Raw genomic sequence first — 26783 nt, forward strand, 5'->3', positions numbered from 1 at the left:
GGGAGAGACATACAGAATAAAAGGACAAACACTGTAACATCAATGCATAACCCATTTTACACCTATATTACGAAAGACATGATCCGTTTTGGTCTCCTCACCTCAAAAGGAAAAAGTAATAGGTCTGAACAAGATTCAGAGAAGAATCAGTTTCATGAAAGGAACTATCACACATGTTAAGATTCTCCTGTCTGGAAAAGAGTTGAGGGAAGATGTGGTGACGGTGTCCTATAAAATCATAAGGGGCACTGAGACCGGCACCAGACATCAACTACTTAATGTTTCTTCCAGTACAAGGAACAGGAAATCCTAGCAAAAGCAGCCAAAGTCTAGTGCAAACACAAGTGAAAAGCAGTGGTTCTTCACATGACATGTTAAGCTGTGGGATTCGCTGTCATAAGTGGTTGTAGACACTAGAATTTTACATAGGTCCAAAAGCAACTGGCTTAATTCAAAGAAAAGTCCACTGAGAGTTAAGCCCACAGAAACTGTAGCTGGATCATAAAGAGTACTTGGTAGAGATATCACTGTATACTAGGTCTATTCTATGAACTTTTGGACATTGTTAGCAATGGAACATTGGGCTACCCAGTCTTTATGTTATTTTATTATAGAGTAAGGATTCATGTTACATATATAGATAGGGTAAAATACATTCTTTTTGTCTTTTGTTAGGTTCACCCTTACAAGAAAATAAAAGCACTTATTAAAAAAATAAGAAGATATAACCTTCTACGAAATTAATGAATAGAAGGACTCATAACAGAGTTACTAATTTACTTTCCCCTCAAGATGAGGAAATAGCTTTTAGAAAAAAACAAACGCATAACCACTTTGGCAGGTGACAAAGTCTCTAAATACCAGATTCAGATTCCAAATGCCAATACAAGATATTAATGTGACATTTCCGTAAGAAAGGCTACCAAAACAGAGTGTATTAGAGTATTCCCCTTACTCCTAAGGTGACACCAACTATCAAGATTAGAATGTCTAACCAATAAGGCTTTTGAATAGCAGAATCTCTACCAAACATGTTTTTGATAATATTGGTTCTAGCAGCATCCTAGTGCACCTACTATAAATAAATATTCAGCAACTATTACTGTCAGTCTGGACACACAAGTTATACAAGAAAATAATAAACTAATTCACTGTACTGAATTCCTGATCAAGACCCTGAAGCAACTGGTATCGCGCCTGTTAGTTCCACAGATATTTAGGTTCATGGCATGCCTAAGAGGTTGAAAGTTTGGTGAGAAGCACTGATGATCACAAACTGGGAAGTAAATTAAAAATTTCAGTTGTTGCTGTCTGCCAGCGAAGAAGTTTAGATTTGGAATCTGGAAGTGAGAGAAACACAGGATTGTGTTTTTGTCTGTGGAAAGTTAACAGATGGTCTAAAAAGGAGCAGCTTTAAATTAAGACCACCAGCCAAAAAGTGTGTGGAGACAGCAATACAAGAAATTTTTTATCTATTCTGTTCCACCGTTTTGTATAGCTTTGTGAAATAGCAGAGAGTCTCAAAGCTTGACCTTATAGCTTTATTCATCCAGATTAAAATCCTTCAATCTTTTTATAACTTTGGGAAAAGAATGTTATGTTGTGAATAGAAGTATTTGAAAGACATATTTACAAGTTGCTCTTTTTCTAAGACACAGGTCTCTGAAACATTGCTGAAAACACAAGTTCAACTTCATTCTGTAATGTAAAATTACAGAAGGTTGCATACGGGGATTTAATATTATATCTTCTTTTAACTTTAAAAAACTGGGCAGCTAAATCCCTATACAGCTCATAAAAAAAAATATGCGTCTGGATGCTTGTTTATACTTTTGCAGAAGTGGCTCATTTACCTCTTCAGGAAAGGTTGCTGAGTATATTTAGATTGTTGCTGCAAAAAAGCAATAGAGAAAGTCTCAAAAATAAGAAAACGGGTAGTGACAAACAATCATTCTCTTCAGCTATAACGTGAAAGAATACTGCATGAAGGAAATTATAACCTGCTTTCAGATTCTTATTAATGTGCTTTCCCACAGTTTAACAGCCAGAAGCAGATAGATCAAGACATACAATTCTTGCTGCAAATGTCAAACTTGTTCCAGCATAGGATACAGTACCATAAGCAAAACATCAAGTACTTAGCTGTAAATCAACAGAAGTAAACTTTCAGAATTACTTACCTGATTTTCTTCATGTGAAACTCTCATTTGTTCTTTAAGAACGGACATTCTGGCTGCTTCTTCTTTCCTCAGTACTCTTTCTTTCTTTAGCTCAGGACTCCAGAAAGTTTTGATGCTATTCATGGAGGATCCCAGCTTGCTGTCCTTAATGTCTAGTTCTTTTCTGAGAAGATCATTCTCCCTCTGTAGTTCCTTAAGCTGAGCCTGCAGGTCTAACATGGTACTATCTCTAACCTGTCTCAGCATAGAAGGAACCTGATGGTGGTGATGGTGTGAAGATGTGGTCAGACCTCCATGCTGATCAGTATAAGAAAGAACATCTGTGTGCGAAAGTCCAGCTGAAGCAATATTAGGACTGCTCCCCATAGCTGTGACTCGACCACCGTACACAGCTCGATTTGTAGCCCTTCCAAGAGTCATTGTGCCCTTTGGGAAAGTAGTAGAAGCTACACCTTCATGGTCACTCAGATACATTGGTCCAGATGTTGCATAGGCTGCATTAAGGGACTGGATGTTCTCCATTGATAACGTCTTACCTGTTCCTCCTCCTCCTCCTCCACTATTTGTTCGCCTATGGCCCAGGCGAGGAGATCTTGGCAAACGAGGAGACCTGGAGGGACTTCCTTCTAAGTTGCTGATTGTTCTTGCACTTCCATACATTTTTCTTCTACTTTGAGGTACTATTTAGTAAGAAATTAGTAACACTAAAGTTGAATATTAAATTTATAATTCCAGCTAGAAATATTGGCAGTTTCACTGCATTCTTCCAGTAGGCAAAAATCTGTTGTTCCTCCAAAGTCAGAGATCTGAAAAAAGATATTATAAAATTAAGTACACTTTCATCTTGGAAAACAAGTTTACAAGTAATAAGCACATATCAGAAAATAAAGTAAACCACTTCCTAGAGTAATTACTTTAAAAATAAATTTTACTATACATTTTGTATTTAGGATGACTAGTTAAAAATGCATTTTCAAACTAATTTCATTCAGAAGAAAAAAATGCTCATTTATTTCTTGCCAGAAAATATCTTGATACTTTGACTTGGTTTAACAAGCTTTATGTTGCAATAAACACCATGGGCCCAAAAACATATCTTACCTGATACGTTAATGGATTTAAATGACTGACCATGTGGAATTATATAAAGGAAAAAAAAACCCCAGCTGTTGTTGACATTAAGAACTACGCAAACTAAGATATTACATTTTCAAAAGACAGTATAAAAGTAGCTATTCAGCAGTTCTGTATATTCTCTAGTAATATTAGATTAATTAAGACAGAACAAGGAAATAGGCAAGGGGTTTAATTTCTGTTGGAATTAACAAAGAGGTTTTTGGATAAGAAAAAGGATGAAGGAAACAGTGTTTCTAATAATTCAGCTGTAACAAGTACAAACATATTTTAGTAAGAAAAGTTAACAATAAGACTAACTTGAGTGAATATTTCCTTCTAAACAATTATACTGTACTACAACACAGTATTATTTGTTTAATTATTTGTTCAATGAAGTACTAGCTTGCTACTATTTGCTGTTAATAAGCTTCTCAGGAAAACGTTGCATGACATTCCTATGGATATCATATTATTACTTTGATAGATCTATCCTTGTAATTTATTTAACCAAACAACAGAGAGATGTGGACCAATGCTCTGTTTTCAAGTTCTTCAATACCATCATTATACATTTACCAAGCTTAGAGTAAGTTTATTAGCTTTACATAGCATAAACATACAATAGGATTCTAGGATTAGGTAGGCCCACTGAATTTTTTTTTTTTTTTTTTTTTTTTTTAAACAAATCTGACCATTTCAATAAGTTCGTGGTATTAATTAAATTGGTGGTCATTAACCAGATCTAGCACCATTTATTTCAAAGGTAACTAGAGGAAGAATAAAAGTTGGATTCAGTCAAATCCGGTAATCTTTAACCATACCCTCAAGGCATCTTCATTATCTATAGATACATTATTTCCCAGTGTTTTAAAACATCTGTTCTATGTTTGCTGTGAAAAGAGTGTTGATGCAGAGGCAGGCAGAAGGATCATTTGATGTCATATTTATTAATAAGCTCTAGTATACTAAATCCTCAATAATAAACCACCAACAATATTAGCATAAAACATTATGGATACTAATTATGTCAGCAAACAAGAAGCATGCCGAGTTCTCCACTGACCTGTCATTATCCAACCCAAGCATATACCACATGGGTTATATGAATTCTAAGAATTGCTCGGTATATGCTACATTTTCATCAAGTTTAACAGCCAGCATTGTCTAAAGCATTTTTGTTTCATTTGAATTACCAGTATGCATCTGAATTAGCTGAGATGTTTCAACTTGTTCCAACTACTATTATACAAAAGCAGCCGTTCTTCTGAATTTTCACCTCTTTCCCAAGAGGTCGCAAGAGTCTTGTGTCAAGAGTCACAAGATTCAGAAGCAGAAGGCACAGCACTACGCTACACTGAAATGTTGATGACATTGCCACTATGGGTGCTGGGCAAAAATATAAGAGCATGGTATTTATGCAACATTGGTAATTTGGAAACACTGAACTCTTTGTACTGCACCCAGGCTGCTCCATTAAAAGTAATTCATTTCAATGCAAACATTGCCCTTGGCAAAATGGATCAAACAAGCTAACATGACATTGTTCCATACAAACTATATTAACAAGACCAGTAATTCTGTCATAAAACATTACCACTTTTGGCCATGTACAAACAGCTCAGCTATGCATAAAGCAGAGCAGGGGTACCTACTTCAATGAGAAAATGTAGGTTTTAACTATTTAGGAAAGACATAGATACAAAATTACATTCTAGCAAATCATTTCTACTTCAGGATCACATAACTCATAAAATAACATGAATATTTTTAATTCTAGAGGCAAAAGCCTGATCCAGTTTCTTGAGCCATGAAAAGCTCTTAAAGCTTCCAGAATTCAGCCTCAAGGCGCACAGATTTAAAGGAACCACATGTAACTTACTGATTTGCATTTTCAAATGTTGACATTTTATCATAGGTATCCAAATCTGCCCCCCTTTTCAGTTGTAATACAGCATTCAAGAGACAACCCACAGCTTGTTCCACGAAAAAACGGTGCAGCTTTTCTGCCATCTCAACATCAATCAATAAAAACCTTATCTCATGGTGACTGGGGGCAATGCAATTGTATATCCTAATTCTCAAGTGGCTGCATCCTCTGGCCAAATAACATCACTCATAATGCACTCAGAAATCTATCCTTGTATATTTCTAGTTTCCTGAAGAAGTTATGTAGCTCCTTCAAAGAGGATCTCACATGAGATCAGAGCTGAAGGATCACATGAGATCAGAGCTGAAGGATCATCTTCCTTCCACTAGGTCATGGCAGATCCTGAGCAAAAGCAACTGTCTTCTAGACTGATACAATTTCCCCCCCTAAAAAAAAAAAAATCTGCCCTGGTGAAAAACTAAGATTGCTAGCATAAACTGTCAATGTCAATTTAACCTGGATACAATCAAATATTTTTAGCTATAGCAGACCTGATACATGGCCAGGTGGTGTAGGTTGGTGCAGATTTGTTGATCCTCAGAAATACAGGTATAGTATACCCTTACGTCATATCAATACTGTTTTTCCTTTGCATTGCCAGTCTGATAAATAAGTAATTTATGCTTCTTCCTTTGAGTCACTTAATATCCTACTTAACCTTTTGTTTGTGTCTCTGATATGTATTTTTAGGTACTTGTTTTGCCTTTTAAAGTTTTAGTTGTGGGCTGTCTTCTTTTCTCTATTTGTGTGAAGTTCTGAGTTCTCATCTCAAAGCAGAGAACACTTATCTTGCTTAGCACTCCAATGCTTACCATTGAGCCCTACTGAAAAAAGGAATCATCATCCCTCATTGAAAGGGAGGCTAACTTCTCCTTTAATAATAATGTTCACACACTGATTTAACATTGTAACTTTCATATGCCTGTGAAAATTCTGAAAGCAACAGGAAAAGAGAAGTAGAACGCCACCAACCAAAGAAATGTTATTACCTCCACAGCGTTTTCACATATTTTTCCCCCTAAAAATACTCTAATCAAGATGGAGACCTCTATGTAGAAAGTGGAAGCACACTGACAATATGCTTGGTTTTCTTACTTTCATGGGCTACTAAGGATAGCTCACAGACCAAAAGCTGAAAATCCTGATTTAAAGAAACTCTTACAGTTTATCTCTATTTTCATTTGCAATTCATTACCTGCTACAACCTGAATTATTCAGACTGGCTTTCTTGCAAACACCTCAGAAAAAGGAAAGCACATAAAGTGTGCTTTTTGGAAGTGTATACATCTTAAGGATAAACCCTGAGCCTTCCTTTATGGCTGCAAAAAGTCTCAGACACAGTAGAAGCCATATACCATTGTTTTATGGAAGAAGGGAGAAAGGCACCTACACCATTTTCTACTCTTTACTGCTTATACATGGAGCCTTCCTAGCTTCAGGAAGATTTACTGTGTGTCTCAACACATCAGGAATTGGAGGCATGAAGAAGCATTATCAGCCTCAGGGCCTCAACAATTGCCACACAGATAATCATCTACTGCCTGGACAAAAAGTGAAAGAGAGGAGATCCGTTCTCCCATCTTCCCATAGAATCTGCTGACACAGAGCTGCTCTACTTGAACTTAGAGTGGGCAGACGAGATATAGACGATTCTATCTTGAAAACTAAACTGATTTTATATTGCTATTTTAATTTATGGGGGGGAAAAAATTATTACTCTAAAGCAATCATTTTTCACCCAGTATTTCAAGGATGGTTTTGCTGAACTAAAGCATAACCCTTATGCACCATAGTGCAAGAGGCGGAGAGAAAGATAAATGGAATCAAGTGGAAACATAAGAATCTCATATTATGGGGAGGATGGGAGAGCTGTATAGATAAGAACAGTATACCCACAACTAAAGACACTAACCCTCCCTCTTGATAGAGGCCCAGAAGCCATAGATGTTGCGGTAGCAAGCACAAAGGAGCTCAAATACAACTCATGAAGGTTATAACCCCCTAAAAACTTTTGAGACAAAAAAGTCACCCAGGTTCATTCAGTCTGGTCTGGGACAGACTGCAGACCCACTGCATGCATTTTCCCATAAAAGGTTATTTTGAGTTTTAAAATCCAAATTAGCTTAATAGTATGAAAGAACAGATGCTTCTTTACTTGTCTCAATATTTTCTTTCTTTAAAAAAAAAAAAAAACACTTTTTAATGTACATAATGTATGGCCATTATAATTGTGACTTTAATACTTTGCATTGCAAACAAAACATAAATACTCTTACCCCCCCCACAAAAAAAAAAACCAATTAATTTTGTTAAGCTATTTAAACAAATCAGTGTCACCAAGTTCAAAGCAAGTAAGAATTTTCTGCATTGTGTCTGTCAACTTTTTCATAACAAGTCCAAAAGAATTGCATAGAGGCATTGTACTTTAGCCTTAGAACAGACTGGGGGCTATTTTGCCTATTTCCTGAGCTCTATGAATCCTGACAGTTCAGAAAAAAAGTGGAAACTAGATCTTGCCAGACAAGAGCCTATGGTGTCTAAATAAACTTTAATGAAATTATTAAATTCCTCCTTCATTCAATTCAGAAAACAATATGTTGTTACATTCCATGTCTCTCCTGTAAAATATTTGGGCCTAAGCAGCCCAGCAGTTTCAGATCACATATTCCAAACCATTAAAAAAGGTAACAGTTTGAACTTGGCTACCAATTGTGCATGTAGCTACAGTGCATACAGATTTCTCACCAGTTTCACATTAGAGGTTTCACTAACAAGCAGGTACTAGACAGCATGCAGTGTGGCTAATTCCACAGCAGATTTAACAACTTTACTGAAAAAAAATTAATCAAGTCACACTATGCTGGAAAAACACCAAGAAATGTAGAAAAATTTCAGTAACTAGATATAGGGCCAGAGACAACAAAATGTAGCAAACCTTTCCTCATGAGGTATTCCCATGACAGAAAACATAATATGAGCCAATATTCAGACTATGCTCAGGAAGTGCATTGACTACTAAATCTAAATTATCATCTTAACTGTACAGAAACCATTCTTCATATTACTAACAACAGCCAAACATTTTTAGTGAAGGATAAAGAGACTTGATTTCTTCCTTCTCCTGTTTTTTGAGGGTTTGGTTTCTTTCATTTGGGGCTTTTTGGTTTGTTGTTGGTTTGGTTTTTTTTTTCCTCTCAACTGATAGCCAGTATTTGAATATGGAGCTACTTTCTGACTTTCTGTCAATATATCTCACATGCTGACCATTTACACCATCTTCACAGGCAGACATAGTGCGGCCAGAATAGCCACCAAAATATAGATAGTGGAGGGGAGGGGGCAGGGGAAGGAAAAAAAAAATCCTGACAATTATGCTTAGAAAGCTCAGGGCCAATTTAGAGTTTCTGTGTCTCTTCCTCTGTCCAGAATCACCTAGTCAGCAGTAAGTTTGGATATTAGCCAAATACTTAATAGCTTTGCACAACTACTTGCCAATATTAACATTCAGCCAAGAGCTCAAACATTTGTAATACCACCAAAAGCTTTAAAGGAACTCCTTCCTTACAGCTGTCCTCCCCAAACAACATATAGTGACAGCTAAGTGCAGAAATTTTTAATCTGATTTTTAAAATACTCTATGTCTTACAAACTGTTTAAAACTGTTTAGTACTATACAGCTCCCCAAATATAAACAAAAAGCAACAAAATAGAAGAAATAAGAGATGATGTAGAAGATAATGCTCCTATATTCTCCACCAGGACTCATCTTCCTTGTATTTTGAGACACCACAAAAGGATGGAGATTCACAGAAAAAGTTCTGTTCCATAAACACATGTCCTGGCAAACAGTAAGGATTTTTTTTAAAATAAAGGAATCATTTAAATACTCTCTTATCACAACAAAAGCCATCACTGTACACAGAAGCCCAGATGTCATAGTTTAACCCCAGCCAGCAACTAAGCACCACCCAGCTGCTCACTCTCTCCCCCTGCAGCCAGATGCGGGAGAGAATCAGAAAAGTAAAAGTGAGAAAACTCATGGGTTGAGATAAAGACAGTTTAATAGGTAAAGGAAAAGCTGCGCACACAAGCAAAGCAAAACAAGGAATTCATTCACTCCTTCCCATCAGCAGGCAGGTGTTCAGCCATCTCCAGGAAAGCAGGGTTCCATCACACGTAACGGTGACTTGGGAAGACCAGTGCCATCACTCCAAACGTCCCCCCCTTCCTTCCTCTTCCCCCAGCTTTATGTGCTGAGCATGACATCATATGGTGTGGGATATCCCTTTGGTCAGTTGGGGTCAGCTGTCCCGGCTGTGCTCCCTCCCAGCTTCTTGTGCACCCCCAGCCTACTCGCTGGTGGGGTGGGGTGAGGAGCAGAAAAGGCCTTGACTCTGTGTCAGCACTGCTCAGCAGTAACTAAAATGTGCCTGTATTATCAACACTGTTTTCAGCACAAATCCAAAACAGAGCCCCATACGAGTTACTATGAAGCTACTATCCCAGCCAAAACCGGCACATTCTCCACCCCTTATTCCATACCATTTACATCATGCTCAGGTCCCACACTATCCAATACAACGTCATTAACCACCACCCCTCTTCCCATCCTTTGATACAATACACAGATATCATTCCCTTAGTCTATGGACCACCCCTGTGAAGTGTCCATAAAACGTCCGCAAGTGTCCACTGAGTTCATTTATTCCATGGCTTTGGGCTCCATCTGTTATGGTGGTCACTCAGGACAGGAGAGGTGGTATGTTGCATGGAGTCTCTGGGTACCAAAGCCAGCTCAGGTCAGGTCACTGCTGCACTGGCACTGCTTCTTGTGAGGCTTGTCCTCCATTGCTTCAGCTGGTTCCTGCTATAGTAATTCCTATAACGTGCAACTCAAATCATGGGTTACAACAATTTAAGATATTTCCATTACAATCTCCACCCTGGTCCCTTTGGACCAGACCATCGGGTTTAACATTGCAATGAACTCCTCCCCTTGCCCCTCCTCCAGCTTGGGCTTATCCACAGACTGCAGTCCCTCCAGGGGTGTACCTGCTCTGTCGTGGGCTTATCCGTGGCCACACGTTTTGAGGTGCTCCAGCATGGCCTCATGCACAGCCACTGATGCTTCAATGTGTACCTTCTCCAGCGTGGACTTACCCTCGGGCCACAATCCCTTCAGAGGTATACCTGCTGTGGCACAGACATAACCATGGCCACAGATGCTTTAAGATGTACCTACTCTGGCATGGACTTGTCCACAGCCACAGACACTTCAGGGTGTCCTGCTCCCACATGGACTTATTCACAGGTCACAGTCCCTTCGACTCGAGTTCACACTGGAGTTCCAGCCTGTCCAGTACAGCAGCACAGAAACAGCAGCGGTGCCCCAGCCATCTGCCAGCCCAGGCATACCACCGTTGCTGTTGTCAAAATTTTCCCAGGCACAGCAGAGTAAGATGATCAGCAGTACAGCAAGCAGCAAAAGCAAAAAGCAGCCATGAACAAGCACTAGACTAATATAGAGTAAGGCAAGCAAGCCCCATGGCAAGCACAGGAGCCTGTCGATTAATAGCTAAACAGCAATAACAGCTACAAATTCAATCTAGCACATTCCAATCAAATCTGTCATTATCTCAAACCCTTCGAGCCCCATGTTGGGCACCAAAAAGGACTGTCATAGTTTAACCCCATCCAGCAACTAAGCACCACCCAGCTGCTCACTCTCTCCCCCTGCAGCCAGATGCGGGAGAGAATCAGAAAAGTAAAAGTGAGAAAACTCATGGGTTGAGATAATAGTTTAACAGGTAGAGGAAGAGCTGTGCACGTACGCAAAGCAAAACAAGGAATTCATTCACTGCTTCCCATCAGCAGGCAGGTGTTCAGCCATCTCCAGGAAAGCAGGGTTCCATCACACGTAACGGTGACTTGGGAAGACAAATGCCATCACTCTGAACATCCCCCCCTTCTTCCTTTTCCCCCCAGCTTTATATGCTGAGCATGACATCATATGGTGTGGGATATCCCTTTGGTCAGTTGGGGTCAGCTGTCCCGGCTGTGCTCCCTCCCAGCTTCTTGTGCACCCCCAGCCTGCTCACTGGTGGGGTGGGGTGAGGAGCAGAAAAGGCCTTGACTCTGTGTCAGCACTGCTCAGCAGTAATTAAAATGTGCCTGTATTACCAACACTGTTTCCAGCACAAATCCAAAACAGCCCCATACGAGCTACTGTGAAGAAAATTAATCCCAGCCAACACCAGCACACCAGGGATGCATGCGTATTTAAAGTAGTGACCAAGAGCCAGAAATACTTCTGGCACATTCTTTTGTTTTACCTTTGGTTTTGACTGCTTTAACAGTGGCTCAACACGTCCTCATAAAAGGGAACTTTCTTTTCTTTGCATGATTTTTATTATCTGTGCTGATTTATTAAAAAAAAAAAAATCAAGCTGATGCAAACTAGATACAGAGCACCAAAATCTATCGTACAGTATGCTTCCTTTCTTAATTTGAGCAGGGCATGCCTTATTTTAATAAAGTAACAAAAAGATAATGAACAAAATACTGGTTCATATGGGGTTAGTACAAGCCCTGCATTGTTTTTAATAAAAGGGCAAAGTATTCTTTTTTTCCTACTTACCACTATCAGACTGATCAAATTACTTATTTCCCCACCATCAAATTACTTATTTCCCCACCATCACTCTTTAATCATAAGAAAATCACCCATTTCTTCATACTACTCTACTATTCCTTAGAAGTTTGAAAACCAAAATATACATGACAACATTAAAAGCAACATCATCATCATTTAGGTTCCTTAGAGAGTGTTCTGCTAATGTAAATTTAAGTTTTACTATAGTCTGCAGAACAAATTTATTTTTACTTGTCAATAAGCATTAATTTATCTACTTTCTCTTGTAGTTAGTTATAAAAACAGTACATATGTAGTTGTGTATAAAAGTTAGTTTCAAAGCCTGTTTTGATCTTGTAAGTTGGTGATGTCCCTGAACTCCCATCAATGCTAAATGAAAGAATTGGCACTTACCACCTTACAGGAATAGCGCATCACACCTGCCTGCCTTTCATTTCTATTTCATACAAAAGAAATGGTATATGAAGGAGAAAGTAGGAATGGCTGCTGAATATGCATCTAATGACATACATGGAAAATAAAGTTGTCAGGCATTCTAATGTCATCAGGCGCAGTGACAGCAATTAATACTTATCATGCGATCAGAAAACTCCAGCAATGGAAATATTGACTCAAAATGCAGTATTAAAAATCTTGAAAAACAAGCAGTTCTGACTGAATTATCAGGATTGTCAGTTATATTACTCTCAAGTATACTTAAGTGAAGAGTCAATTACACCTTTTTAATTCTCTTTTATACAAGTTTCACAGTTTTAAAATAAGGCTAGCGTTCAGTAGAGGTACATTTTTTCAATGCACTGATTTTTTTCCTCTTTATTACAATGTTAGAGACATTGTAACTGTTTTAAAACAATTTTAAAGTGTAATATTAATTAGGAATGGGCTTTAAATCAAAGTGATATTTAAGCTTCATCAACTGACACCTCCATTACTTTTTAACTTTTAAGTTAGGACTCTCTTTGTTGTTGAAACACTAATTCTTAACGTTTTATCTTTAACAATTCCACTAAAAGAATTCTTTCCTGCACTTCTGCATGTGACAAAAGAAAGCCTCCCTGGGGTTTCTAAGATGTTTAAGGGAGGTGAGCAATTTAAGATTTTATTTTATTTAATATTTGACACAACATAAGAAAAAGACGTGAAGATAGATCATAAAAAAAAAGGCTTCTATAGCCAAGCAACGGCAGAATCATTATGTCTAATTTTCATTGGTTTTGCCAGAGAACACACTAAATCTTTACAAAAAACTATAGGGCAGTGTATCTGCCAAGTCTGGGCAAGCAAAACCAAGTACAGCCTGCACAACAAGTTATCTTCCAATGCAGACTATATATCACTATCCAATTTTATTCTGATTTAATGGTCAATCAACAGAAGCAGGGATGTTTAGCATCATCCTTTGTTTAAAATATTAAGCACTAGCATTAACAGTGTTGTTAAAAGTTTCAAAGATGCAGGGTAAAATACCACAGTTAATTGATCAAAGTTCACAGTCCTGAGCTGATAGTACCTTTGTTTTGCTAGCCATCTGCTCTCTCTGCAACTTTAACATTAAGATCCTATTTTTTGTTGGGGTGGGGGAGGGAGAGATGGGGGGTGCCGAGGAATCACAAGTAATAAGGGGTAGAAACACATACATTCCAAAATGCTGTCTGCACTTTTTCACTTTTTTTTAGTCTTAACTTTCCTGCACCATGACCTTCTCAGGATATACACATATTTCTAAAGGCTTGGTAAGCTTTTGTCTTTCCAGAGAAAGAATTCCTAACATTTTAGTCTTTGCAGGTGTCTTGTGTGCTAAATTCTGTATCCTAGTCTGTATTCATTGTGCCTTCCACCCTGCAATTGTTAATCACTTGCCTCTTCTTTCTTTCATGATAAGAAATCTCATTTATCAATGCAAGCCTGCATTTACGAACTCCAGTCTTTTGTGGAGAATCATTCTAAGGCACCTGGTTAGCCAGACAAGCAGTATTTTTTGTTTAATTACTATTAAACAACAATAAAAAATTAAATGTCTTAATTTTTACTAAAATAGTCTCCTTTGGGGAAAAATATTAAAATGTGAAAGTATACACCATTCTTCAGGATAACTTAAAAATTATGCCTAATGAGTAGCACAATTTTGCTTTGCTTTTGCCAAAATTTACCTAGCTTGAATGACTATTTAACAGTTTACAGAAACACTAACTTTGTTATAGATTGAATTACCTTTCTATTTCAAATGAGAAATTAGAGCTTAAAAATAAGCATGATCTAAGACAATCTGAAAGTTTTCTATCAAAAACTGGAAGACCAGTCCTATTCTTTCCATTATTTCTGAATTTAAAATGGCAACAAATGCCACCTTTCTTCCCCTTTTAAGCAATATGTTAGTTCTTATTTATACTTAATAATGACAAAAGCCGAATTTTTAAAGCTTCTTTACAGAGCACCTGTAACTTCAACAGGGACAAAAGAGTTCCAGACATTAAAAAGAGGGGTTTTTTTCCAGCAATACTACACATATATTTCATTACAAACATACATAAAGAGTCAAATGAGGACATAATTCAGCTTGAATTTCCATTTTTATAATTACTTTTGAAAGGTAAAGAAAATAGTAGGGTAAAGGAAAAAAACAACAAAAAACTTAAAAAATAATATATCTATGTTATGATTTAAATAGCCAAGCTTCTTTTTCTTAGCTGAAACCTCATTTGCTTGCTCATGGAGCATCCAAGTTGTACACAATAAAAAGTGAAGCATGTAGGTTGATTCACATTTGCAACTTCATATTGCTAATTTATCATCTAGTCCACATTTCTTCTGCCTTGTTTATGAGCAAGGAAAACTGAACCCTTGACAAAGCAAATTATGGTCCAAATTCTTCAATCAAATATGAGGAAGGTAAGGATCTAATTAAAAAAATTAACTCTTTAAATTGTATGCATGCTAATAACACTGAGTTGAGATTCTGATAGAAACCTTAGATATTTCGTACAGAATAATTGTGTGCATTTATTTTTTTCCAGTCGCATACTCTGGACTAACAGAACCCATTGTGAGAGTAAGGAACACTTACTTAAAGACAAATATTATGGCAGAAGTTTGTTACATCAACTGTTATATCATCATGCAAGAAGGGAAGATAGGTTAAGGATCATTCCAAAAATTTGGGAATGAGGAACCAATATGGAGAACTGTTGTGATGCTTTAGACCTTGCAGAAAGAGCTCTTAGAACTCAGGTATCAAAAAGACCATGTTTGATCTTCAAAGTAATACAAATAAGCGGTTCATAAAAGTTATGTTTTATAAAAATATGTTTTTAATGTTTTTACATGTGTGCTTATACTAAAGACATTGCTACAAACAAAGCTTTTGTAAACACTCTCTGTGACACCTATTCTTTCTTTCCCTTTGCTATACACATAATAGCAAATAAAGTTATAAGAGATTAACAATAAAAGACACAGAATAGAGTCAGTTAAATGCTCAGGAATGACAAAAGAAAGATATCATGATATTAAACAAATATTTCCTTACAAGTTATGTCTACAATAGGAAAAGTCACACTTCTGATGCATCAGGAATGTTTTGATAATGTCAAAATAAACAGTGTTTTTCAAATAAGGCCACAAAGGGTAGAATACCAAAAAACTTGTTACACATATTCATGCAACAGCAAACATCTATACTGTCAACATTCACACCAACAACCTTTGGTATGTTGCTATGAAATACAAGGCTGTTTACCTGATAACACATACATATATTAAATCCACACTAAAGACTGCAATTATTTGTTTTAAGAATAAAACCTAAGACTAAAAATAATGTAAAAGGAAATTGACTGAATTTATACTTAGACCTGTAAATTTGTCATTTACATTAATGTGAAAATAGACAATATTCCTAAACATACTTAATGTAATACTTTTCATTTTAAGATGCATTTAAAAATCCTAAGTCTATCTTAGAAATAATCAGAGATACTTCTACACAATGGAGTATTTTCAATTGAATTCACTAAGGCTACTCACATGTTATTAAACACAGGCTTATATATTTGCAGGATAGAGTTATATTTTTCTTTTTTGCTACAAAGCTTCCATTCTCATAAGAAAGCAACAGAATAGTCATAGGATCAGCTATTAAGACTACCTGTGTAACTTCCAGCATTTTCTTAGAATACTTAAATATTGGGATATTTACAATTTAGCAAGCCTAAATATCCACTATGCATTTTACATTTCTTGGATTCAAAAGTAGTAATATACACACTCAAATTATAAAAAAAACCCCATACATTTGTGCATTCAGCATGCTTTGAAGCCATCAGAATTCAAAGACATGCTGAACATCTCTCCTCTCTGTTCTCTTCACTAGGATATAAGGGCATGCACATGCTTTAGGATCATGCCAAAAAGAGAAACTGGCTGTGCCTCAGCCATGTTAGACCAAAGTTCTCCAAGGAACTTACATGCTCTCTAAGTGATGCAAGTGATTTAATGGATTACCTCTCAATTCAGCATAGAATCAGCACCCTGGAGCCATTAGAAGGCACTGTACTTCTGGGATTACCTTTTTTTTTTTTTTTAATTTATTTATTCACAAAAAACGTTGGAAAAAAGAGTTTCCCAACCACATGGTTGTTGGTTATTAACAACATCATAGCACAACCCAGTCTTTCACCTTTGCGCTGACACTGAACCCATCTTAGCTGAGCATAATCATGCCAATTCACAAGTGCAATTTATAAGTCCTTACAGGCATCTGACATGAATATTTGATATTGATGACAGACGTTATTGTAACTGCTTTCCTTAAGGAAAAACAAATTAAGCAGATTTCAAATGAGGTCTGTGAAAAAGATATATAAATGAAAACCAAGGTACATCATGATTGCCAATACTTAGCCATCAGAAATAAACATACTTTACATGTCTTCCAGAGAAGCACCTGAGAGTACCCATTTCTTGCATTTCTCTTACCCATTTGACAGAGGTCAACAAAAAGAACAACTATGTTTTACCATGTCATATTTGTCCACTAATCTGAATTATTCAAAGAACATAAGTGATAAGAACTGTATTTCAACAACAATATATTTTGAGGAAAAGAATGCACTACAGAAAACTGTTTAAGTCAAAGTCCACACTGTCACAGAAATAACACACCTATGCTGTTTTATAAAGTTATTAAATGATTTAGACATTGCACATACCACAGACATAATGAAACATATATCTTAGCAGACTACCTGTAAATTAATTTTACTGATCATGAAGAGTGCTTAGTTAACAGTACCGAAAACTGAAGAGGCATCAACACCATCTCCAACAGGATTCAACTCATATTTGACAAACAGAAATCAGTTGCTGAGAATTCACATACTGTGGTCTCCAAGTCCATTCAATTTGTTCTTTTTGCAATGAGACAATCCAAATGGATGCCAAATAACGTAGCCACGAGTACGGGCACAGTAAACCTCCATTAGGAATTGGAATGAAGTCACCAAAGTGTGCTCTGTTAACCCCTCAAAGACAGTAGAATAGTATGACCAATAAGTCAGCATTCATCCCAAGTGATCCGAGCTATTTACTTGGAGGGAAACTGTCCCACATATTACCAATGCTCTGTGCAACATGTGATTTGTTGGACTAAATTCAGGAATGGCATAGACTTTTGTTACATTTCTTTCACTTCCTTAGAAATAAATTGCACATTATATCCAGCTAGGCAATCATTATAGACATTGCTTTCTTTAGTGACTTCCCACCTCAACTCCACAGTTATCCCAGTAACTACAGCACATCATTTTCACATGTACCTATAAACATTTATCTTTTTACTCCTTTCACCGTTCCATGGCATTCCAACACAATGAGGGGTTTGGGGTTTTTTTTAAGTGATTTAACTCTAAAATAAATCTCTCATAATTTTCCATTTTTGTAGAGTTTAGCTGCTAGATTCTACATCTGCACTGTGACTTCAGTTAGAGGGATAGGATAATAAGCATGACAAGCAGCAAGAAGCTTAAAAAAAAGACAGTATTGTTGAAAGTGGGATACTTTAAATAAGAAGTACATTGGTCATTAAAGAAGCCACATGTTAACTAGTCTGAAGCATTTCCAGTGAATGTCAGTCTGCTAGAGTGAGTTTCTAAGATAGTCTAGAAAGCTGATAGCCCCTTTCAAAAACCTAATCTTAAAACTTCTCAGAAAAGTTCGGCTTTGTTAAACATCCAAAACAGAGGCTCCCACACACCCAATCACAACTTGAAACTCTGAGGTATACCTCAAATTCTTAGACACATTCTATCTGCCATCCTAAAAGAACAGAAATTCTGACTCTACAGTTCTCCCTCATTATTCTCATTACAAATTAAAGAGATTGTAGTGATATACAACTTTCCAAACATGTAAACTGTCCATCTCAAAGTCTACACTTCTAATATTGTGAAGGAATCCCAGGTTTCTGTGAATAGAAAAAGGTGACAGTAACAGAGCCTTATCCAGAGAAGTGCTAAAACATCTTTGCTACTATTCTCTCCTTTGTCAGAGCTCAGCACCTGACAGACCGTCTCTGAAAGGAGATGAGGTTGGTGTTCCTAATTGTTATAACTACTCCAAAACAAAATCTGGCTATTTAAGATATTCCAAAGCTGGGCATTTCAAAAGCTGCTATCATTAAACGAATCATAAGAACTCCCTGAGATCAACAGCCAAGAAAGCAACAACACAACATAAATACTACACTACCAATGTTAATTCATCAAAGACATTTACATTTTCTTATACAAACAAACATTGGATATCTATGCTTATAAACTTTCTTGGACCCCACAAATAGTCCACAACCATTCTCCAAGGAAATTTTTTTTGGGGGGTCATACCTTACATACAAGCAGTAACAAACCAACATAAATCCATCTCACTATTTCAGAAAGATTGTTTCTTCGTAAAATGCATTACATAACAAAAAAGTGACCAATTCAAAATCAAGTGCTCCAGAAAAAGATTTAACTGATGTTTCTGCTGATTTGCCTTTGCATTTTCTTCTAAGTATCACCCAGAAAAAGCAGCACTATCCAGTTCATCTAGAGAATTTCATTTCTGAGCTTTCCCTTGATCAACTATTATCCTCAAAAAGCAATTATAATCTCATTTTGCTTTAAAGTAACTCTTGCCCTTTTGCCAGGACTGCAGAAAATATAAGCTAGTACTAATGTTGCAAAATAAATATGTTGAGGCAACCTCATCATTGCTAAGTACATATAAGATCACTCAAAAACTAAAACTTACATCGCAAAAATATTTTAAAGCAATCCTAAAACTGAAGAAAACAAATATAATCTCACAAATAAAAGAGCAGTTACATTATAAAAGAAAAAAAATTCAGTATCACAGTAGTATTTCCTAGGTGGATCTGACTAACCATTTCCATATGTATCCCAAGCATCTTAAAAACTAAATTAAACTGAGAAGATAACAAATGCATCATAGTGGACAAAAATATAATAAACGCCATAAGAGATACAGGTGGGAGAACATACGTTGTCTTTGGAAGTGATACACAGGCTAGTTGCCTCACCCTCTTTGAGGGGTGAACAACCCACTTTTCTGTTAGTCATCCTTCAAAGGTCTGCAAGAATCATCTTTTTAAAGCAAGAAAATCACCTTGAGCATTCTTTTACAAAAACATGCATGCTGAATAGCTAATTCTCTAAATATCAGGTACATTTGACATTCCAAGATGGCTGAGTGTGCTCACTTGATATTTGTCTGCTAAGAATATGGGCCACCCCTTCCCTTGCCACCTTTCTACAGCCTTCAGAGCAGGCAAGAGATAGGAGGGGGAACTGGCATGGATAATTATATCTTACACTACCATTCATCAGAATTTGACTACCAGCAGGTTAGGGGAGTTGAAGAACTACCCATAGAATACAAGATGTGGTGAGATGGGTCTCCTCCAAATGCAGCTTAACCACAAGGGAATCATAAATATAATGAGTATAATAAGGCATTCAAACACTAACAGAAGGTAAAAGTAGGTCAATGCTCAGGAAGACCAGAGACACAATTTCTAAGGCAAGGAACTTCATTTTGCACAGTAGAATGGGAAAGAACAAAAGATGCCTCTGCATGCCAACTTTCTCCTTCATGTTTGAGAAGGAGGGAAACCGTTTCAGTAACTGAATCCTCTACCTACTGGAAAAAGGGATGCATCTTAGCTCAAGACAGAAGACACTTTCTATTCATAAACCCATCTTCATGGTATAGGAAGAAAAAAACCTCACACAATTAGAAAGTCAAAGCACGTGATCTCAATGCTAGAGAGAAGAAGGAAAATAAGTCGGTATCATCTTCCACATTCAGGAAGACAGCATATCAGCCTAGGTACCTGACCAACTGAGCAGGATTAAAATAGGAGCTATTTAAAGATAATGGCAGCCAAGTCTCCTCCAAACCTGTCTAAACAGACTTTTCTCCAACACAGAAACAACCTTTCAATCCTCAGCAGTACCCTTCAAAATTACTTACTTCAACTGTTTTCTGGAGTCAGTATTTTTTACTATCTACTCTCTCAAGTAAACAAATGGCATTTCTGAGAGAATGACAAGGAAGACAGTCCACATACTCGCTTTCTCTTTCACTAGCAAAACATTACCTCCTTCCCCTTGCATTTAAAATTTTAGTGGTGATAAAAGAAAATGTCTATTTGAAGACATAGTACAAATGAACTAGCACTACAAAAAACAAATAAGAAATCTCCCCGTTCTTAAATGGAAGATCTACCCCACCCTGGGTGCACTTGAGAGATACAGCACAGTTTCTCCATAGTTTAAACATCTAGTTTCAACCTGAGCTGTGAAGCCATAAATCTCAGCGACTGCCCTTCTCTCATTAATCCTTTGGAAGAAGAAATTATGATCCCTTCACTCACAGGACAGAAAGTCAGTCCCTCTCCCACCCCCGTTTCCTCTAGGAAAAGTGAAATTTGCCTTTGATTAATTTTGCCTTGATGCCTTTGAAAACTGTTTTATACAGATCTTTCAAACAAAAATAACAGTAATGAAAAGGGTTCTTTTAGAGCAATGAAGAAATGTGGAAAGAATTATTTTCACACACAACCCTTAACACAGTCACTCACGAAGCCAGGACTTAGACTGTAAGTTTCTTACATCAAGAAACTGTAACAAAGCTTTTCCCACAGAAACATATTCCTTAAGGAACTGGAGAAACTTACCATTACACACTCGCTGCGTGCAAATATATACCCTAAAAAAGGACCTTTTCCTCTTCATATCCAGGGAGAGGAAGAAATCGGGAAATGCACTGCCCAAGCAGATGAGACCGGGAAGGGATAGGGGCTACCAGAGCCTTCGCTCTTCCCCAGAACAGGTAAAGAAAATACCAGCCAGCACTAGCAGTAGAGCAAGATGGCAAACTGCCTGACCCCATGAAGCAATCGCGGGGCACTGAGGAGAAGCGGGTGATGAAGGAGCCTCATCCCTGGAACGCCCGCGCAGGCTCCTACGGAGAGGAGAACAGCGGCCGTTGGGCTCCGCGAGCGGCGGGAGGCACGCGCCAGCCTCCGCCCTCTCGTAGCTAAGCGAGCTGGGGCGTTGTCGCCCCGCCCGCCAAGGAGGGAGGCGCGGGGCGGCGCTGCCTTCCCGCCCGCAGCGAGTGCCGGAGAACACCGAGCCTGCCCGCCTCTCTCTTCTTCGCAGGCGGCTGGTACGGCCGCGAGCGTCGGCCTGCACCGAGGTAGATAAAGGGTGCCTTTCGCCCGGGCAGCGCCAGCAGTGGTGGAGCGGGGGCGGGTGTCCTTTCTATTAGGAGAATTCAAGGAAATCCCCCTGGCAGAGGGATTGCTTTAGGGGTCCCTGTAGAGACGCAGGTGGAGGGTGGACGCGCTGCTCTGATACAGCCGTCTGCGGGGGGAGCTGGGCCAGGAGCGTGGTCGGGCTTCCTCACTCCTCGCTGACGAGAAGTGAGGCTGGAAGGACAGTCACAAGTCCCCTCTGGGGCTGGAAAACGACGGGCCGCAGGAGGTCTCCCCCCGCGCCCTGGAAAGAGCCGCTGAAACCAACGCTGTGGAGTTTCACGATTTCCTGAGGTGGGAGGAGGGCGGTAACGGATCTCCACAGCATCTTCCCTCAGAGCAGGGCGGCGAGGAGGCTGGCGGGGGTGGGGGCAGGCATGAGACGGAGGATCCTTTCCGTCCTCCACTTCGCCACAGGCAAATGAAGTGCCAGCGGAGAAGCGACTTGATGGAGGGGGGGGACCTTCCCCACTTCTCCGCCCTTCGAAGGAGGGGGGAGCCGGAGAAGGGCCTGCTCTCGGTGGAGCTGCCGGGAAGGGGTTGCGTACGAGGTGGCCGTCCTGGACATGCACATGGGAGATGGGGGCACGGGAATAGGAAATAAAAACAAATCCCAAACAAGCAAATAGTTAAGTGAAACCACTGATTTAAAAAGCCATCCAGAAAACTAACCCTGACAAGTAGGATTTGCCCTCCTCTTGACTGCACTTATTGGCCGTGCTTATTTGCAAAGAGCTTGTATCTGCCAATGCAAGTGGTCGGTTGGTGTGTCCATCAAAAGGGAAATATCAATTCGCCGCTAAGGGAGTAGATTCCCATCCATCCATCACAAGGCTTAGCAGGTAGACGCCTAGAAATCAATCACACACTAATAATAAAAAAAAAAAAGATATATATTCCTTCTCCATCACATTACTAGTCTAGTGCTCTCAGCAAAATATATATGTATCCTTGATGAATATATGCATGGATTTTATCATACGTACCAGTCTTGGCCAACCTAAAATGATCTTTGAAAAAAAACCACCACAAGCATCATAAATGAGGGACCCCAGTAAGTATTCATTAATTATATAACTGAAAAATAGCATTCTGTTAGTTTCTGGTTTCCACTCGCCAGCCACTAGAAGGGAACAGAAATCTCTCACCTTTTTCCTGACACAATTTTTAAAACACCAAACATTATCCAGTATTTAGGTATAAAGCTAGGAATTTCCAAAGCTCACCAATTCTATTCTAGAAAACTTTAACAACAACAATAATATTTTTAAACACTGGGCACAAAAAAATGAGACTCCTATGGCTGCTTTTAATAGAAATTTTAAGAGAGGTTTCTGGTTGATGATTCTGTAGGGAGAGGCACTCTGTTACCAGAGTAAGATGTGCACTTGGTCCCATTTATTACAATGTATTTCTAAAGCAATATAAAAAGCCTATTCTGTGAATTCATTTCCAGTTTCAGCTACCAGACAGTTGTAGAAAGCAATATACAGCAATTTCCTTAATCCCAATAAATTTACAGTAATGTATTACAGCCATATTCTTGTTTAAGCTTCTCACCTTTCAAATCATTGCATCTGTCTTTCGTCCTCACATGGATTTTACAACATCACGTTTAGCTGACATCTCATTTGCACGGAGGAAGGAGGCAGCAGGGAGAGCCGGAGCAACGGAACACCTACGAGGAAAGGAAAAGAGGGAACCTGCTGCAGTCGGGGGAGGCTTGTGTGCTCCTGTCCCTCGTCTTTCTGTCCCTCAGCGAGTCTCCCTCAGTCAGCTGCGAGCCTGGCAGTCTGGGTTGCCAGTCCCTGACTCAACATTCCCAGCATTCCCGAGGAGCTGGGGCTTCATCAGCGCCGAGCGGCCTGCCGCCGGGGGCAGCAGCAAGCTCTCTGACAGCAGGCAGAGAGCGCTGGCAGCAGCGGCACACGTACTGCAAGCCCATGGATTTCTCAGAGCATTTGTCTCTCTCATTCATTGCAAACCCATGGGTTCCAGTCCCCACCCAGTAAATGTCTGAAAGGAAAGTGTGTTACTCATTGTGAAATAGCCTCAAAATACACCTATGCCTGCGTAAAACTGCAGAGGCAAAATTGCTTTCTTGTCCCTGTTCACCAAAGGCCACAAATGTTCAAAGCCAGGTTCTTAAGAACATGGTATCTAAAATCCATTACTATATATGTGTACATACACCGGGGGGGGGGGGGGGACACGACACGACACCTCTAAATCTGTGTTTTGGCTTAAGTGTAAAAGTAATTAAAGAAGACATCCATATTTGTTTGTGGTTTTAAAAAAATAGTATGCAGAGAAAAAAAGCAGATTAGCTACTATGTGAAGCCTGAAAGCCTTTTTCATCAGAAAACTGCAAACTGCATTAAAAATTACTCCTGAGATTTTATTTAATTAGTTTTGTATTAAGGGGAGTGAGGGAAACTTTTATAAATATCACTGACTTCTCATCCTAAGAAATGAGGGGTTTTTTCCCCCCCTTCTATTTTTCCTTCTTCTCAAATTCTACTTTTTGAGTTTAATTGCTGTTGATACAATTATAACTGATCACCCTCAGTCCTTAGCTTCAATGCAACTTCATACCTTACCCTACACAAAATTTCACAAATGTATTTTAGCTGCCTCTTCTTAACCTCATTGCTGTAACAATGTTTTTAAGAAGCACTTCAGTTGTTTTACTGTAATCTGTATTTTATTCCTCTCTTGCCCACATATGCACCTATACATGCCACTATTAAACATTATCAATAAGAACAGCTTTTATGCAATTACTATTAAAAACTATGTCTAATGAAATTGATTTCAACGAATCGTGTTTAAAACTAACATAATCCCTTCATTGCTGTATTTGAATTACTCAAAGCCAGTTGAAATAGTTTGCTGTCGTGAATATTTATTCAGAGATGCAAATATTCAAAACTGCTAGAATGCAATTCACAGTAAAAGTATAGCAGTTTTTTTATTTCCCCAAGAAAGGGACATACTCTTACAGTATCTGTCTACCTCAATATGGGGCAAATATTTTTTCCGAGTTCAAAGTAACAGGATAAACCATGATTAAAATGCAAACTTCACATAAATATGCAGGTTTGAAAAGCAACTGAAGACATTTCTGTTAAAATAGTTACAAAACCATGGAAATTATAGACAGAGAAAATCTGTTCCTGGAGAAATTGACAAGAAGTGACATGGTTTTGTATACAAATAACTTCACTTGATCTAAAAAGCAAACAGAAAGTACTCTTGAAGAGTTAGCAAGTCTGCATTTGTAAGAAAATGGATAAACACTATAAAATGTGGGTCACTAAACGGAATGCTTCAAAGCACAAGAGGTGTCCATTTTCAAAAGTTCAGTGCTTAATTTGGATTCGGTGTGCAATAAGGGTATCTTACAGACCTGCCTCAGTATTGCTAATACCAATTCTGTCTCAGTACAGTTAATGATGACAGGACTGTTGTTCTAAGCGGTGTGTCAGCTGCTGACAGTTTTTTAAGCAACATATCACACTATCCCCATCTATATGAAAAGACAGGAACATCAGGTTCTGCTTTATCTTTTTTTGTGACTCATTCATTGGCAAAGGTTATGGACCTTGTGATAGCCTGCAAAAGCCAGGGTCATTCTGACAGAAGACCAGTAGCCTAAGAATCTTCTTTCCAAGGAATAATCATTGTGGGAAGACACCATAGAGTTACCATAAGGTTGCAACAATATTGCAATGGATTAAGCTTGCTATCATTCAATAAAGTTTGTAGCAGAATTAATTGTAGACCATCTTGGAGCAGTAGACCTTCTGCAGGGGGATTGTCAGTATTACTAGTGCCAAAGAACAGAATGTACCCACTATGTACAAGACCATTTGGTGTAGAGCTTTGAGAAAAAAAAATATTTTGCCAAATTGTATTCAAAAAGAGTTGTTAGAAAAAAGTGCAGTTCAAGTAAAGGGGAGGGGGGGAATCAGAATTTTGCAGCTAATCTACTTATTGTGTTAGCAGAAACAACATCCATGCAAACAACCTCAGGGTCACATCATCCAAACCCTTCAATAATATTCATTCCTTACATGCAAGACAATGCTGGAATCCAAATCCAAAGGGTAGGATAATAACAACAGTCTGTACTTAAGACTGACTTCTTTGCAGCTGATGAAAGTTCCCATTTCAGTCTAATCACAAGAACATCTGTGTTGTCTTTGGTGTCATGATGCAGGTGGGTGCCATTAAGCATAAAAAGCAGAAAGCCAGATAATGTGAGTAAACTAGCACTTGTTTTGTTTTTGTTGTAAGAGTTTCCAATGCATTAACTGCTAGACATATCTTTCAGCCAGCTGTTAGAGGAAAGCAGTCTGTTGTAAAACTTAAACTAGTATTTATATTATACATGTCACGTGGTGCTCTATCTAAGGTTTGCACTTTTCAATAGTTTCTACCTTCAGATACATTTTTGGCTAGCGTACTTTTGCTTGTTTGTTTTCTGAAATTGTTTGCTTTCTGAAAAGCTTTCTACCTTAAAAATGCAGCATATTCATAGTTCTTTCTGCTTATATCATACATCAGGAGCTGTGAAAACCCCATTGAAATTAATGACAAAAATCTTTTTTATTTAAATGAGAGTAAGTTAGGCCCTAAACAATTAAAATCTGTATTTCATATGTACTTTAAAGTCTGCTATTTTCCTCAGCCTATGCTATACTGATTTTGGAAACAGGAAAGTATAAAACATACTCCTATTATAATTTTTCTGTTTAGTTATTCTAAGTATAAATAATTCAAAATAACATTAGAAAACATATAACGTTACTGATTGTCTTCAGTTCCCATGCCTCCCTTTATCCTTCCCAGCTCCCTCTTCTCTTCTCTTCTTACCTGTGGTAATAACACTTTAGCAGCAGCTAGCTCCCTTTTATATTTTAGTGAAGATGTATGCTGTTTAGTGCTTCATTTTTTAAAAACAGAAATACAAATAGAAATGGAACTCAGTCACTGCTGCTGCATAATTGAGAGCAAGCAGCTGCAGGTGTGTGCTTTAAAAACTGAGGAAAATGCATTTTAGCTTTATTCCATTGAACCTGGCCCTGATGT

At 38.2% G+C, this 26783-nt stretch overlaps 1 protein-coding gene across 6 annotated transcripts in view; it reads right to left on the bottom strand.

Moving 5' to 3' along the window:
- Positions 1-23315, bottom strand: part of ERC2 (ELKS/RAB6-interacting/CAST family member 2) — a 547432-nt gene extending 524117 nt beyond the window's left edge. For all 6 annotated transcript variants that reach the window (XM_076346281.1, XM_076346286.1, XM_076346285.1 and 3 more), the window contains exons 1-2: positions 23250-23315; positions 2181-2986 (exon numbers count right to left, since the gene is read on the bottom strand). In XM_076346281.1, the coding sequence (XP_076202396.1) occupies positions 2181-2840 (660 nt within the window). In that variant the 5' untranslated portion in view covers positions 2841-2986; positions 23250-23315. The remainder of the gene's footprint in view (positions 1-2180; positions 2987-23249) is intronic.
- Positions 23316-26783: the final 3468 nt, after the last annotated feature.

Source organism: Aptenodytes patagonicus, chromosome 8 (assembly GCF_965638725.1).
Source record: "Aptenodytes patagonicus chromosome 8, bAptPat1.pri.cur, whole genome shotgun sequence".
NCBI classification, from domain to species: Eukaryota; Metazoa; Chordata; class Aves; order Sphenisciformes; family Spheniscidae; genus Aptenodytes; species Aptenodytes patagonicus.